This window comes from Ochotona princeps, chromosome 32 (genome assembly GCF_030435755.1).
Source record: "Ochotona princeps isolate mOchPri1 chromosome 32, mOchPri1.hap1, whole genome shotgun sequence".
NCBI classification, from domain to species: Eukaryota; Metazoa; Chordata; class Mammalia; order Lagomorpha; family Ochotonidae; genus Ochotona; species Ochotona princeps.
Window position 1 is genome coordinate 455,134 of NC_080863.1, and position 16,027 is coordinate 471,160.

The 16,027-nt window shown below is 40.0% G+C and overlaps 1 protein-coding gene across 1 annotated transcript in view; it reads right to left on the reverse strand.

Moving 5' to 3' along the window:
• Nucleotides 1-16,027, reverse strand: part of TLL1 (tolloid like 1) — a 107,383-nt gene that overhangs the window by 24,692 nt on the left and 66,664 nt on the right. Inside the window, exons 11-16 of the mRNA XM_058657471.1 lie at nucleotides 14,721-14,837; nucleotides 13,441-13,586; nucleotides 8,763-8,958; nucleotides 6,707-6,832; nucleotides 4,328-4,488; nucleotides 1,397-1,577 (exon numbers count right to left, since the gene is read on the reverse strand). Of these exons, the coding sequence (XP_058513454.1) occupies nucleotides 1,397-1,577; nucleotides 4,328-4,488; nucleotides 6,707-6,832; nucleotides 8,763-8,958; nucleotides 13,441-13,586; nucleotides 14,721-14,837 (927 nt within the window). The remainder of the gene's footprint in view (nucleotides 1-1,396; nucleotides 1,578-4,327; nucleotides 4,489-6,706; nucleotides 6,833-8,762; nucleotides 8,959-13,440; nucleotides 13,587-14,720; nucleotides 14,838-16,027) is intronic.

Genomic DNA, 16,027 nt, shown 5'->3' on the forward strand with positions numbered 1-16,027 from the left:
TTTAAAGAAATTTTAATTGATTTGCATGGCTGCAGTCATGCAAAATATAAAGTATCCCAAACACTTTGAATATTATGAGGAAATTTGCTTACTTCATAATTTCAACTTAAAAAAAACAAATATTTAGAAGAGAAAGGTAAGTGGCTTTGTGGCCTTTAAGTATAGGGCCATTCAGCTGTGTAAGTGCACCTTTGTAAAACAGCTTAATCGAAGCACGCCTTCACTAACAAGGGGTATTAAAATATGTTTCGAACTGCATAAAATCTTCAATGAAAGCATCAGAATTTTTGGAAATAAACTGAAGAATGGAAGAGAAACAACAGGTGGTTGCGGTCCTCTGGATGAGAGGACTCCAGACAGTTCAGGGAATAAACGCATTATCGTTTGCTTCCATTTTTAATGTAACCTGTATTTTTTATGGTTCTTTTGTACTTGACACTCAATAGAACTTGTGAACCATTAACTTCAATTACACGGAAAACCTCAAACAAACCCTGGACATTGCAAATCTCATTAATGTTTAAACACATGGGAACTGGAATAAATGGATTTTGAATGAACTCAATCTGAATTACTTGATATTAAAACATAATTGCAATTCAGCCACTTGAAATTGCTCGCCAGTTGAAAGAGCAGAATAGCTTGCTGTGCTGAGGTTTATGATAATTTTATCTATTTTGAAGTTTTAAAACAATGTTTTTCTATAGAATGCAGCTGAGATCGAGGAAACAAACGGTTTTCACTGAAATATTTCTATAACTTTGGAATATTGGGGGGAGATTTTCATTAAATTTCAGTTCTTGGAGAAAGAGATCTTACTTTGAGATGGTTAAACCAAACATTAAATTCCACACATGAAATTTCAATCCATTAAATATACCTGTTAGTATATCCTCAGTAAGATCATAGCTGGCATATTTCTAGGTTTCTTGCTTTATTTATATAATAATACGGTAAGGCATACAATTAACATGAGCCTGGGAATGAGTGAAAACATGAAGCAATATGCTGTAAGAGAGTAAGAATAAAAATGCAGCTACGATGAAACATCATTTTCTAAAACAAAAGACAATCATTTAAAAAAAAATCTGTTCATTTTGTAAAGTCTGGTGGCACGATTCCATCTACCTGCAAAGATTTAAGTCTCTGAAATGCTATTGTTTTGTGGTGTTTTACCGAAGTTTACAATACTTGATTAGATTTTGTAGAACATGGTAATTGAAGGCAGACAACATCGCGCCATAAGCAACCTCACTTTGAATAAAACAACATTAAACAAAGAATAAAAGTGCCTCCAAGTTATATTTACATAAAATTATAAACCAGCTACCAGACAAATCAAGCCGATCCACTTTTGAAATAGTAACACACACATGCAACATGTAAAGGCTTGTACCTGAGAAGAAATGTGCTTTGAAGCCTTTCTTGGACACAGTATTATCAGATTTGAATTCAATCCTCATGTTGTTGAACTGGGACGTGACCACTTCTGGCACTTCGGCACCACAGAATTTACCATGCAACTTAGCCTCAGAGGAAAGACCACTCCAGATCTCCACGTAATCATATTTGCAAACCTACAAAAGACATGGTCGTGGCAGTCAGCAGACCTCGGAGTATCAAATGAGCGTCACCTACTTCAGTGTCATGTACCCCCTTCATTCATGTACTAATGATCAAAATGAATAAAAGTAGAGAACTAAAACCAGGAACCCGGGCGCTCTGAGTCAGAAGGAACAATTGGAGACAGAGAGGATGAATACGCACAGACATGCTTGCGTTGATTTCTCAAAATATGAAAAGAGTTGAGATCAATGTTTGTAGAGAGGTGGGTGTTGGTAATCACAAGAGAACAACTCTGATTTTTCAATGTGACTCAAAAAATTCCTGTAGGAACTGAGCAACTGCTTCTTGCAGATGGTCTTAGTTAACACTGATGCATACAAGCAAATACGCTTAGCTTATAAAATCACCATTAGCAACAGAAACTGTATATTTTGGAGTGAAGATGAAGAAACTGAGCTTCAGAAATTTTTATAGAACTTGGCCAACATTTCTGGCTTCGTACGGAGCTTGGAGGAATGCGCCATTAAAAACCTTCAAAGACAGGGACTGGTATATAAAAAACAGGCACGTTGCCTTTCCAGCTTCCCATCATCACACACGACGCTCGTCTGAATGACGACCGGGTGGCGAACCAGTAGGAACTCAAAGGCACGGAGGGAAAAGTTCAAATAACAACAGCCTAGAAGAAACTAAGTGAATCCCAGGCACTAACATTCTGTTAACATACTCTTTCAAAGCTTTCATAATACAGCACATCCTAACAAATACCTCTCGTGTGAATAACCTTATCGCACGAATGTGTCGTTAGTAAAATTTAGAAATGTGTATGATCCAATCCTGGGGCAAGACTTGTGCTTTGAGAAATGTCAGTTGGAATTACTGGTTCCTGTCTTTCCCATTACGTGAAAAATGAGTAACATTTTGTTAGAAAAAAATGATTTTTTTTTCAGTCTGCTTTGTTGCAACTGTAGTTTCTGTTGAAGGGGCTTTAAAGTAGTGTAGAATATTTCCAAACTCAAATTCATTGAAGTTTATTTGGAAAATATACATAATGAATAGAATAATGAAGCTTTAAAGTAGTGTAGAATATTTCCAAACTCAAACTCATTGAAGTTTATTTGGAAAATATACATAATGGATAAAATAATGAAGCTGCACACTCAACTCAAAATCCCATGTCTGTATTTTTGTTCATGGCTGTTAATTTAAACAGCTACAGTATCAAAGCACAGAAATGGACAATTCTCTAATGACTTTCCACATAACATAATTGTAAATGAAAGAATTCTGGAATCTGTTAACAAAATTTGAAAAGAATCCTACCATAACTGACAACCACCCTCTGAGGAAACAAAGCTCAATTTTCGTAGGGAACATCTATCAAAAAATCAGTGAAAACGTCATACCTGTCATAACGAAGAGTTTCACAGAAAAAATATGACAATAGATGTCACCCTACACTAACTTCACTGAAAATCACAGAATTGGTAGTAAAATTCTGATTTTCAAAAGCTCATATTTCAAAAGCTTGTTAAGGCCTTTATAAAAATATTAAAAATATTAAAAAATGTTCCTTATTTCAATATTCTCCGCAAAAGAAACAAAAACTAAAACAACTCTAAAAATAAGGTCCATGTGGAAAAAGTACACTGAGAGAAATGCTTGTGTTCTTTCTGACTATGAAGCTAAGGACATTCACAAAGAAAACTGAAGCGATCCGTTCATTCCTAAACTTGGTCGATTCTCTCAAACATATGCAGCTATGACCTGCAGACTTGAATTCCCCATGAGGTAACAGCTTTTCTTTTTCAACCTTACACACAAAACTGCATTATTTGAAACAAATAGGGAAAAGAAGAGGAGAAAAGATGCTGCGAAAATAAGTACAGGAGAGTCGAGCTGTGGAGTAGAACCTGCAGTTCCAGCGGCATTTCTGCACCAACTGCCGTGAGGCTCAGACACTGCACATTCCTGTTCTCACACCTCTTTGCAAGCAGGAGTTCATCAGATACACATCAAAAACACAATAACTGTAGGAGTTACGTCTCATGACACTTAGACAGGATGAGTCAGGCTCATTCTCAAATAAACACAGGGTGTGGCAGGTGCCGAGAGAAAGTCAAGTAGAGAGATCAAACACAGCAGACAGTGAGAGCCTTTCTCTGGATTCAGACTAAGGTAGACCAATTGTACAAAGCGCCTTTTTCTAAAAGTTCTCATTTTCATTTTCTAGGCTTGACATTCTTCTACATCTGATGTATGTGTGCTCTCTCAAAAAAGAAACGTGTTTAAATGTGGTTTCCTAACAGAAAAGGCTACAATTGGTGAACTAAGCTTTATTTTCAGAGGAAAGATAGTGTCAGTTCAATGAGTCTTTTATTGAGGCTAAAAAATAAAACATTTTATTTATGAAGCATGAGCACATATATAATGAAAAATTACAGAGCAGCAATATTCCCATCTCTGCAGGTAAAATATACCACGTTATCTCAAATGAACATTTTTGTTATGACTAAAGAAGCGGATTTTGGTTTATTTTCTTTCCAGAAAAGTCTGTGGCTTAAAGGAGACCCTAAATACTCCATGGTCTTTAATAAATGGAGAAAATGCTACATCTTAAATACACTAAATCAAAATTCTCTTTAAGTAGCTTTCAACCTCCCAGAAACAACTTAAAATGGTTTATTACACTATTTTTCAAGTTTTCTGGCTTGTACACAGGGATTCCTACTTTATAAAATCCTATTTATTGATTACTTACTTCATTGCCTTCCAATTCAAAAAACTCAAACTTCACAGATATTCTGTACTGGGTTGGTGCGACCACTTGCCACACGCAGTTTTTATTAGGAGGGTACTCTTTGGGCCATCCTGGAGTGGTGATGGTGCCGTTAAGCTTGGTCAGAAGGCCGCCACAAGCAGCTAAAAGAAATCAAAGGAAAGGTGTCCCCTTAATAAACACAGCCCTTTACAGCGCATGAGGCACATCCCCATTGATAGTCAACATTCACCATATCCGAAGTGTGGAAGCAAGCTAAGTTCTGGATGAATGGGAAGAGAAAATGTGCTACACAATGAAGTGGAATATTAGCCACCAAAAAAAGAATGGAAGCCCTACACCTGCAGCTAAGTGGGCAAGATAAATTATGACAGAACATCTTTGTTATTCTGGAACCCTCCATTTAGCAACCATTCTCCCCATCCCCACCCCACGGATCTTCTATTTAAGAGACAGTATTTACTGCTCTTCCTTGTTCATGATGAATTAAGTAAAATCATAAAATCCCAAAGTAAGCTGTGTGAAAATTTTTAATTCCTAGGGGATTCCTAATTCCCCTAATTCCTAGGGGATCAAGAATTGCCTCAAATACACTATTTATTTCACTTAATGTATATGATGGTGTGGTATACAAAGTCTTCTCCAGGAAATGTGTTGCAATTTGTTCCTAACAATGTCTTCTTTCTTCTGTAGCAAGAAGATGAAGTGCTTAATTAGGTGTTGAACAAATAAACAGGGAACCTCTGATTTTTAAAAGGCGCTTGGCAAGGGTGTGGAACGTAGTCATTAAGAAAACACTTCTGCCACCTTTGCCACTTCCATCCTGTCTAAGAGCTGGAGTACAGCGTGATGTGCTTGCTTTCAGGGGACCTGCGTAGCCGGGAAGATATCCAAGTGAAAATACAGCAAAATGCAAAATACAAGCAATGTTGAACTGCAGAAAGTCTCAAGAAGATGAATTTGACAGGAATTTCTGAAGAGGGATGACGGAGAATAGGACTGGAAGATGGAAGGTCTGACTGTTCCATCTCCAGGCTGAGGCGTGAAGTCAAGGGTAGACTGGAGGGGAATGAGAAAGCCAGCTCTACATTTGGAGGGAAGCGATCTTGGACGTGGCAGCAAAGCATAGCACACTGGAAACCTCACGCTGGTTTGTAAAGAAGTGTGTGCAACAGAAACTAGCCTGCTGAGAAGTGAAGATACATTGCAGTGTGCATCTGAACTCCTGAATAAAAATGGACTCGCAATGAGTCAAATATATCTTGACAATAGGATGCTGGAATTTCTAGCAGTCTACACCTACAGTGTCCTGACACGCGTACAGAGCAGAGTGTTAGACTTGTGACTGTTGCTGAAGAACCACGCTATTAGTACCACACAGGGCAAAACAGTGTACACAGGAAGGGAAATGAGGAGGTGGGAGGGGAAAGCTCTGAGCCTATGGAACTGAATCATGAAAAATAAAAATTAAAAAGAGGAAAAATGTGAATAACCATGACAAAGGCATCTTTGTTTAATGACACATTCATTCGTGAAATTCTGATCTAGTTTCAGGCTGGCCGCTTTACGTCCAGACTAGATGCTGCAGATACCAAAATCATGCCACTTCTAGACTGTGGACTTTAATACCCACAGACTGCATTAAGACAACAGCAAATCACAGGTGGGTGGATATAATCTTGTTCTAGAGCGATACAGAAATGTGTCTGTGTGTTTACTGTCTGCATCTGTGTGTGTCTGTATCTGTGTGTGTGTGCATGTGTGCTTGTGTTTGTGTGTTTATGTCTGTGTGTCTGTCTGTGTGTCGTGTGTCAACAGGAAAACCTGAAAACCACAGGAGAACAGACAGATTACATAACAAGAATCCAAGGAAGATTTGAATTAGTAATTGAGGAAGGAGGTTATTATAGGGCACGAGAAAGGCAAGAGTGAAATACAGAGAGATTATGATGGGAATGGAGAAGACGGACGGATGGAGAGAGCTATGGATGATAGGATACAGTCGCCCCTCCTTTGGGAGTGGGGAGTGGTCTTCCAACACGCATGGAAACAGAAACCTGCAAATGTGCAAGTCCATGTGCAACATGTGTGAACAACCTACGCACACCAATCTGCCTACTTTAATTCATTTATAGATGAGTTCCAACACCTAATGCAATGTGAACGCTCTGGCAATAGCTCTGTCACTCTCGTGCTTGGAGCATACTGATAAACAACAGTGTACACTCGTGGAACACACACGTGTTTCTCTTCTGAATATTTTACAGCATCAGTTGATTGAATCTACAGATGTGTATTAAAGTCAGCCATGCTGGGGGTGGGGTGGGACGTGGGGGCGGCGGCAGCAGGCAGGGGCCGTACCTTCGCAACTCCTCCTATCCAGCCCCAGCTCGTAGCCGGGGTCACATGCACATTGGTAGCTGCCCAGGGTGTTGAGACATCGCTGCTCGCAGCCTCCTCGGTCAGCTTTGGCACACTCATCTTCCTCTGTGAAAATGGCAAGGGTTAGGGGAGAGCCACAGCATGCAGTTTCAGGCTGAATTTCAAAGCAGGGTTCCAAACAGCACTTTGGACATCAGAGATAAGGAGCCCACCAAGCCCTGGATGGGTGATGGTGAGGATACAAACTAAGAAATAACAATCCTGAACTCACCAAACCTCTTCTATTAAAAGCTTCCATGTTTTCTGCATAGACATTCTGACCCAGAAAATGCAGTCACCTCTTAGAAAATTTTGCGAATGTATACGCCATTTAACTATATTTGTAAACATGAAAATACACATATGAAAAGAGTTACTTTTAAGGGGCATATCAAAGTACTCCATAAACTCACTCTTCAGGAGAAACTTAATTTGATTTAGGGAAATAGTAAGTGTTTTCTGCAGGGATATGTATCCACGAAAGACTAAGCTCTCTTGAGCGCCAAAATATGACACTGTATCAGTAAGTTCATGGGGGAAAATGAAGTAAAAGAATAAGTTTATTACTGGGCATTTGAGCTGCAATTGAATGCTGGGTCTGTGGAACGGCATCTTAAGCTGCTGCCTGCTGCACTGGCATCCCCTATGTTTGCCAATTTGAAATCCAGCTCCTTTACTTCTGGTCCAGCTCCTGCCTAATGGCCTGAGAGAGCAGCAGGAAAGGACCCAAGTCCGTGAGCCCCTGCACCCATGTGACACCTGGATGAAGCCCCGGACTCCTGGCTTTCAACTGGTAGAGCCCTGGCTGAGGCAGGCATTGGAGAGTGAAGCAGCAGGTGGAAATGCGCGCTCTCTCTCCCTGTCCCTCTCTCTAACTCACACTTTTGAAATCAATAAAAAGACCTCTCTTGGGATATCCCACAAGATAAGTCTTGGGTCTAAGAATTTGGAGAATGAAGCAGCAGGTGGAAGATGTTTCTATTTGACTCTCTTTGCTGTTTGAATAAAAAAATAAAATTTAGAACATAACTTTAGGATGATAGAAAAAATATAATCCATGCATAGCTGTGTTTGTGAAATAAATTTCCCATGAACCTCTTGAAGATCCCTCATATAACTATTACATGAACAAAACATGGTGGCATGTTTTTTGTACTATGAAATAAAACTCAGAAGATCTTAAAACATATAAATGTGCATTTTAATAAATATTTTTAATGCATGTGGTGAAAGCCCCCAGGTGCTCCATATGGTAAATACTTAAGGACTCAGAGACACCTATTTCATCATTCTTTAAGTAACAACATATTTAGATAACTATTACCCTGGGTCTTTTCACATATTCAATTGAGTACATGACTTACCACAGAAAATGAGAATACAGAAAACATTTTAATTTTCTCACCAAAATTTTGTTCTATAATGACGCAATTAGATTAATTTCCTGTGAATTTTGGAAAAAGCATATTTGATTTATCTATGTACACTGAAATAATTTTCTTCCTGCCTTACTGTCATGACCTCATTCGCCTGTGAAACTACAAAATGAACTAAAATGTAGTTATGAGATTAAAAATCAGCGCTGACTAGTACTCTGTCCAAAAAGTCATTTTAGAGTGCAGAGCAGCCCGCTAAGGAAGCCACGGAGAATTGCTCACAATCCTGTAAAAGACAATGTGGACGTGCTGGCAACTGGAAACAAACTGATGGGCTACAAGGCAGTAAACTCTCTTCTCGTTGGGAATCTCTGGTTGGTTTCATGTCAGTGTATCCTTTTCTGGATATTGCTAGTTTTACTGTTTATTTAAAAACTGATGGCAGAGTGCCACAATGGAGTTCCTGTGGCTTTTTGCTTCAAAACTCACCAAATGATCCTTTATAAACAGCGCACACTTCAACTTCGAATACAACTTTAACTTCACTCTCCTCTAACCAGGAGCTCAATGCCCTAGTTACACCAGACAAAGCTTCACATTGGCAAATCACTTCAGGTTACCTTTAAAGAAGTTGGCAGCAAACCCTGCCTTGTTCACCGTTCCATCTGAAACAAACTTCATCCACAAAGTGTTGGAGGTAGATCTTATGTCATCAGGTTTATCATAACCACAGAAACGCCCTATTAAAGGGCTGTTTTCACTGGATCCGTCTCGAACTTCCAGGTAGTCATAGGCACAGTTGTCATGTCTTTCAATCTGTAGACAGTGAATATACGTCAATCTAATTCTTCTAACAGAAAATATACAGAGGCACAGAGGGTAAAGCCATGGCTTGCAATCACAGCATCCTATACGAAGCCAGTTCAAGTCCCAGTGACTCCACACATGATCCTGTTCTCTCTCTGCTGATGGCTTGGAAAACCAGTGGGAGGTGGCAAAAATATCTGACCCCCAGCACCCACGTATGAGACCTGAATGAACTTCCTGGCTCCTGGCTTCAACCAGTCCCAGCCATTGTTGCCATTTGTGGAGTGAACCAGCAAAAGAAAAATATTTTTTTCTTTCTGTTTCTCTTTTTTCTCTCTTCCTCTTCCTCCCTCTCTCTCACTCACATACTGTCTCTCTCCCTGTGTGTTTCTCCCTCACACACTGTAGCTTTGACTTTCAAATAAAATTTTGAAAAAATTTTACTGTATGAAAATATTCCTTCAGGAAGATTAAATATGCTCAGTGTTGTGGCACAGATCTGCTGACTTGCACTGCACAAGTGCAGACTAGCACTTCTCATGAGCGTATGCAACAGTACATTGTACATGAATAAAGAGCATTTTTTATGACAAGTGCATCCACACAAGTCAGAATCAACAAGCAGAAGATTTGAAATAAAGTGAATTGTAAGTCCAGATTATTCAGGGACAATTTCTGAAAAGATACCTAGACTTAAAATGATCATTAAAAACATGGGCCAGAAGTGTAATTAGTTCTGCAACATAGTCATAAGAATCACCCCTTGCTGATCAACACAATCATTGTTTTATTCGTAGAGAATTTGTATTCATGTACTCTTGACAAATGTGTCATGAGTTTAGCTTACTCTGGTGATTCTGGATGACATCTCTTCCTAGGCTATGGGATTCGCACTTTGTAGCTAGCACAGCTGTTTGTAGGAACTACAAGATTGCAGAATCACCACTGACGTTCCTTTCCCAAGGAAATAGGGCCTTGACATGCCGCTCCTAAGCCCTGTGGCTCACAGAAGTGCAACCTCTGTCCTTAACAGCTACATGTAAATATCCTGTCACTGGCTGGCCCGTGACATTCCATGCAGAAAGACATGCTCAATGCTCTATGGCACTGAACTTTTGAAAACATCTGGACTCAAGCGGAAAGAGATGTGCTTCCAAGGACTAGGGCATCAAACTGTAGAAACTGACTGTACAGCAACGTGAATGTACTTGACACACCGAGCAGCCCCTGTTAAATCTCTGTGATGCTAGATTTTATGTCAGAGCCAGTTCTTCTACAAAAACATTCTACCATGAAGTAGGTCTAACGTACAATTACTGTGATCAAATAGAAGGAAGGCAGCAAAGTGTACAATTTTATAGATAATATAATTTTAAATAACATTATCCAAAGGATGTTAAGTTCTTTTTTGCTTTTGTAAGAAATGTGAAATAGTGTGATTAATAAAGCTAAAATGGATGAGCATTTATCATTACACTTGACATTCATTTTAATAATGAAAAAATCTAGTAATGTTTAGAAATTACTGATACTAACAAAATATATTTTGGGGAGCAAGCAGCTGCGTCTAGTGGTCAGGCTGCCTGTGTGACGCACTGGGCTCCCTGTGCTGAATTCCTGGCTGCAGCTTCCTCGGAGTGCAGACCATGGCAGGGAGCAAGTGACAGCTCACATGGTTTGGTTACTATACTCCATGTGGCAGGCTTGTGCTGCAACCTGGCTCCTAAAGGTCAGAAGCTATCTCTCTTTGCTTATACCTCTTACTCTGACTCCTGAAGTTAAAACAATAAAGAAATAAAATCTGTTTGTATAAAAAGGGGGGAACATAGATAATTGTTGATATTCATTATCTCATTCAATATATTCTAATGATACTTCAATATTGCATTAATAGCTACACGTAATTACAGCTCATAAAAGAAGATGAAATATTTGGTTAAATGTTAAAAGCAATATCTTCAACTTGTTTATTTCATATAAGTCATTCATGTAAATGCTGCCACTCCATTTTTCCTCTTGACAATGCTGTATTTTATTTATCTAATTTAACAATAATTAGATATCTAATTAGATTGCTAATATGTAATTTAGTACCTTATTACCTGCTATAATCAGATAATCTGTGCTTATTCATATTGGAACAGTAGTAAGTCAAAAATGTTTCTGACATATGAGGAGATACCAAAAAGCTCATGGAAAATTGAATTGACACATGCTTATGTTGGTGCATCTGAACGCCTGGTGTGCAGATGAAGAGTATCAAGTATGACATGAGAAAACGTTGACGCTTCTCCTCCCCCAGTACCTACTGACACGCGTCATAGACCACGGATTTGGTTTCAATCACAGCACCACAACTGTATAACCTTAGCACGGTTTACTTAAACTAACCAGAGCTAATCTCTCAGAGCCCAAATATATCCTGAACCATAACTCACATAGAGCTGTTGAACTCTTTTATGCTCACTAACCAACATCTATTCTTAACATTCAAAAGTAGCACATGAGAAATAGAAAACATTAACCTCCTTATCTTAGTTCATTCACAATGAAAAGTCTACTTATCATCAGCTAATAAAAAATAGTCAATGTAATTAAAGGATTACTTTGTCCAAGCAATCCACCAGGCATGAAGCCAAAAGTGCAGGTACCCAGTTTAGATGTATATACAGCTTAGAGTGTACACAGTTTAGAGTGTACACAGCTGGCAGTCATGATGCTTAATGCTAGCACATTTCCCTGGTTTTCATAAGGACAGTATCACCCAGTTAGGACGCATTGCAATGTTGACAAGTACCTCCAAGTTAATCCCACTTGAATTCATGCATGTAGGGATTCAGTGTAAATGAAACTTAGCTTCAAGTTTGTTTCGCTTATTTTTTGCTTTATTGACATTTCTTTGAAGTTGTTACTATAAACATTTCCATTTCCCAGATTTTTCTTTTGTGAATCTGCACATTGGACATTCCCCAATAGAATAGCAGGGCCGGAGGCTTCTTTACAAAGATGCTGTGGGTACAGGGGAAACCTCCCCAGGTTAAATTCAGAGGTGATGGGTGCTCATAAGAATTCCTTCCAGGAGGATCCATGAGTAAAAGCTGTGTTTTTGTGAGACAAAGCCATAAAATTATGAGAATGTTTTCTTTAATTACATATTCACAATATGGAATTGAATACGGAAAGCATTAAATAAAGTGATATGGAAAACAGAATAAATTAAACAAAGCAACTGAAGAAGAAACAAGAAGATATTTAGGGGGACAGGTATTTTGCCTAGTGGTTAAAAAACCAGATAAGACATTCCTAGACCAAATGAGAGTCCATGGCTTTGATTACCAGCTCGGATTCTCGATTCCAATTTTGTGGACGTCCAATGTGGACGCTGATAGGCAGCAGTGATAGCTTAAGTCCCTGGTATCTGCCATCCACAGCAGGCACCTCGATTGAGTTTTAGGCTCTTGGCTGTGTCCCCAGCCAGGTGTATTCCAAACCTTTCTCTCTCTTTCCCTCTCTGTAACCTTGACATCCAATTTTTACATAATTTACAAAAGTGTGTGTGTGTGTGTATATATATATACACATATATATATATATATATATACACATATACATATACATATAATTTTGTAAAAAGCAATGGAGTACCCCGGCCTGCAGGGGAGGTGTGCTGCCTGGTGCCCACAGTTCCCAGGTGATGCAGTGGCTGACCTCAGAGTCAAGTGCATCTGCCTGGCTCTGGATGCCCCTCTGCGGCCTTTGCATCTTCAGTACTGGGGACCTCTCATCACCATCTCCCTTCTAGGCAGCTGAACATCTACCCTCACATGTCCCTCTCACCAGCACAGTCTCCCTGTTTCTTTCAATGTTCAGTTATTTTAGACCCATTCTGTGGTTTAAACAGCCTTTTCTTGCCTTCCAACATATAACTCAGCTCCGCTCTTCATACACAAACGACCTCTTAGCCAGCCCGGCTTGGATGCACTTTCGGCTCCCTCTCTTGCTTCCTTCAGCCTCTGCAACCAACAACACAGTGAAGCAACCAAAAATATTCTTGATTTATTCAAAAGCTCAGGCTCTCAGTTTCTGATATAAACTGTTATCTGGGTGATAGCTTTAAAAATGCAAAGAATGGATTTTTTTCCCCTAACAAAAGTTACAGTCTACCTTTTAACCTCTTAGTTTAGAAGAGGAATAAAAGTTCTGTCATCTAGTGGACCCTCCATGCAATCTCATGAAACAACTCCATGCATTTGTCAGAAAAGAGTGTCAGTAGTTCAAAACATTTTGAATCAAATAGAGCAGATAATGTAAACGCACTTTAATCTTCTTGGAAATGTCTACAACGAGAGGAGAGAAAAATCCTTTCCCTCTTGATCTTGAGTTTTATAAGCAGTGCTTTTCTTCTTTGCTGATTAAAAGACTGACCCTCTGGTTCTGTGCTGGTTTAATGAGGATTCCCTTATACGCCACTGTCATTTATGGAGACTTTACCTCAAAGGCCTGAAAGGTCAGGCCCACGTGGAAGCCCTCAGACACTGTGATCTTCCACACGCACTCCTTCATGGGTCTGTAGTCATCGGGATAATTCGGAGACTGGATCTGGCCTTCATTTTTACGTATCTCACCTCCACAGACAGCTGCAGAAAGCAAAAACAAGGTAAACAAAGCTGATGTGCCATCCGCTGTCCTTGTCCTCTGAGGTGACATCTGAGTTCACGTTCTGCAGCTCAACACATGAATCAAAGTTGGGTGGTTGCCCTGCTGTAAAAAATGTATGTTTTAAAAAGCGTATGGGTCACCTCACCATAATCAGTCAAGGACTGTTCAATTTTTAATCACTATTATTGCGTATATTCACCAAAGCGAACATTGACTTTCACTTTACAATTCTTTGGGGATTTTGTAAATGCATTCCGTGTGAGCTAGTACAGTGCTCCTCTCATTTGGCTCACTCCGTCTTGGGGGCGCAGAAGAAATGGCTCACCAGAACGGACATTGCCCTGCCTGAGCAGCACTGCCAAGGCCTTTGGTGGGAGCCAGTGCCAGTGTGTGACGTCTGAGGCCCCTCGCCACGAGCCCCTGCATGGCCTATGTGTCATGCTGGAGACACTTTCAGTGACTGCAGGCTTCAGGGGAGCAGAGGGCTTTTCTGCCCTTGGAATCACCTAAATACTTACACTAGGGTCTCCCTCATCCACCACTGGGCAAGAGAGGAGGTGTTTGCAAAGCCAGGAGGAACAATGCCAGTGGGCATTTTCAGAGAATTGCAGAACAGAGAATCTCATAATGCTCCCTTGAATGTTGCCTCTAATTTAGACAAAGCACACTCCAGAAATGTGCACAATTCCTTTCTGTGCCGTTTTCTTGCACAGAGCAATTCTGCAGCACATAGCGGGAGCTGACACGTAATTGGCAAACAGGCAATTCTTTCATAACATTTCAAGGCTATCGTGAGGCAAAGTTGAAGAACTGGTGCCGTGAGTATCCCTTTTTGTCCCACATACTTGACCACATCTAGATGTCACGACCTCATTGATAACAGACAAGTGAGTTGTTCTTACACCTTAAATTAATGGAGTACTTTTGTTAAACTCATCCTTGGGATTTTAAAATCACCTTTGTGAATATCTTTCATCTTGTGAATGTGAAATGGGTTCAGGCTATTTTATAATTTAGAAATTTGACTATGATATTATCCTAAAGCAACTGAATGTGCTGAAATTCCTGTTGAGAGACGTGAGGTGAAGAGATTTCTGAGAATCCAGACTTGCCTTCATACACAGCCGCAAAGCCTTTCCCTACCCAGTTGCTGCTGCTACGAAACTCGATCCACATCCTGCTGTCTGTAGAGGCCAGAACTTCGGGCACTTTGTCCCCACAAAATCTACCTAAAAGAAGGAAAAGAGTAAAGAAAAATTCCTAAACATGATTCAGTATTCTCATGGCTTTCCAATGATAATTGCAAATTCTATAGAAAGAAGGGCCCGGTGTGGTAACACAGTGACTAAAATCTTCGCCTTCGTGTGCCAGAATCCCATGTGGGTGCTGGTTCATGTCCTGGCGTGTGGCCTGGGAGAGCAGTGGAAGATGGCCCGAGGGCTTGGGACCCTGTAGATACACGGGAGACTCAGAAGAAGCTCCTGGCTCCTGGTTTTGGATCAGCTCAACTCCAGTCCTTGCAGCCACTTAAAGAGTGAACCAGCGGATGGAAGATCTTTGTCTCTCCTCTGTAAATCTTATTTTACAATAAAAATAAATAAATCTTTTTATTTTTATTACAAAGTCAGATATACTGAGAGGAGGAGAGATAGAGAGGAAGTGGAGCTGCCGGGATTAGAACCAGCGGCCATATGGGGTCAAGGCGAGGACCTTTGCCACTAGGCCACGCTGCCGAACCCAAATAAATCTTTTTTAAAAGGAATTTCTAAAGCTTATGAACAATGGAATTTAAAAATAAGTATTTGGGGGGCACTAACATTTTATTTACCATGGATTTTTGATGACTCCCCAAAATTGTCATGCAGTCTGGTTCATGCAACTCTCTTTAGTGATAAGAGCCATAACAATACCTTAATACTCAAGTAATACAAGTGGATAAGCAAAACAATCCCTTCAAATCCCTTTACAAATCATTGGTTCATGACCCTTAGAGTGACTGCTGTCCGTACCATTATCACACACAGAAGGGCAGGATTTCAAAGGACACTTTTGTAAAAGGTCACATGTTTCATCCAGGTAGGGCACATTACTCCAGGGGCAACAGGAAAAGGTGTGCGTCACCCTGAGTAGTTTGAATTCTTCATCCGCTCATTAGCACGAATGTGCCTTGGTTACCTCCCATCTTGAAATGGAGCTCCTTGTCCAGTCAAGATAAAAGATAACTCCTAGATCACCCCACGTGTCTGATACCTATGTACTACCATTCCATATTGTCCACAAAGCCATCATTTCTAGTGCTCAGGCAGAATAATAACTTGGATACAAGCTGCAATCTTTTCTAATTGCATATCCACAGGTAAACAGACCTGTCCTTTATTCCACTCATTGCTCCATGGTAGGTGTTATTTTAAGTCTGTCA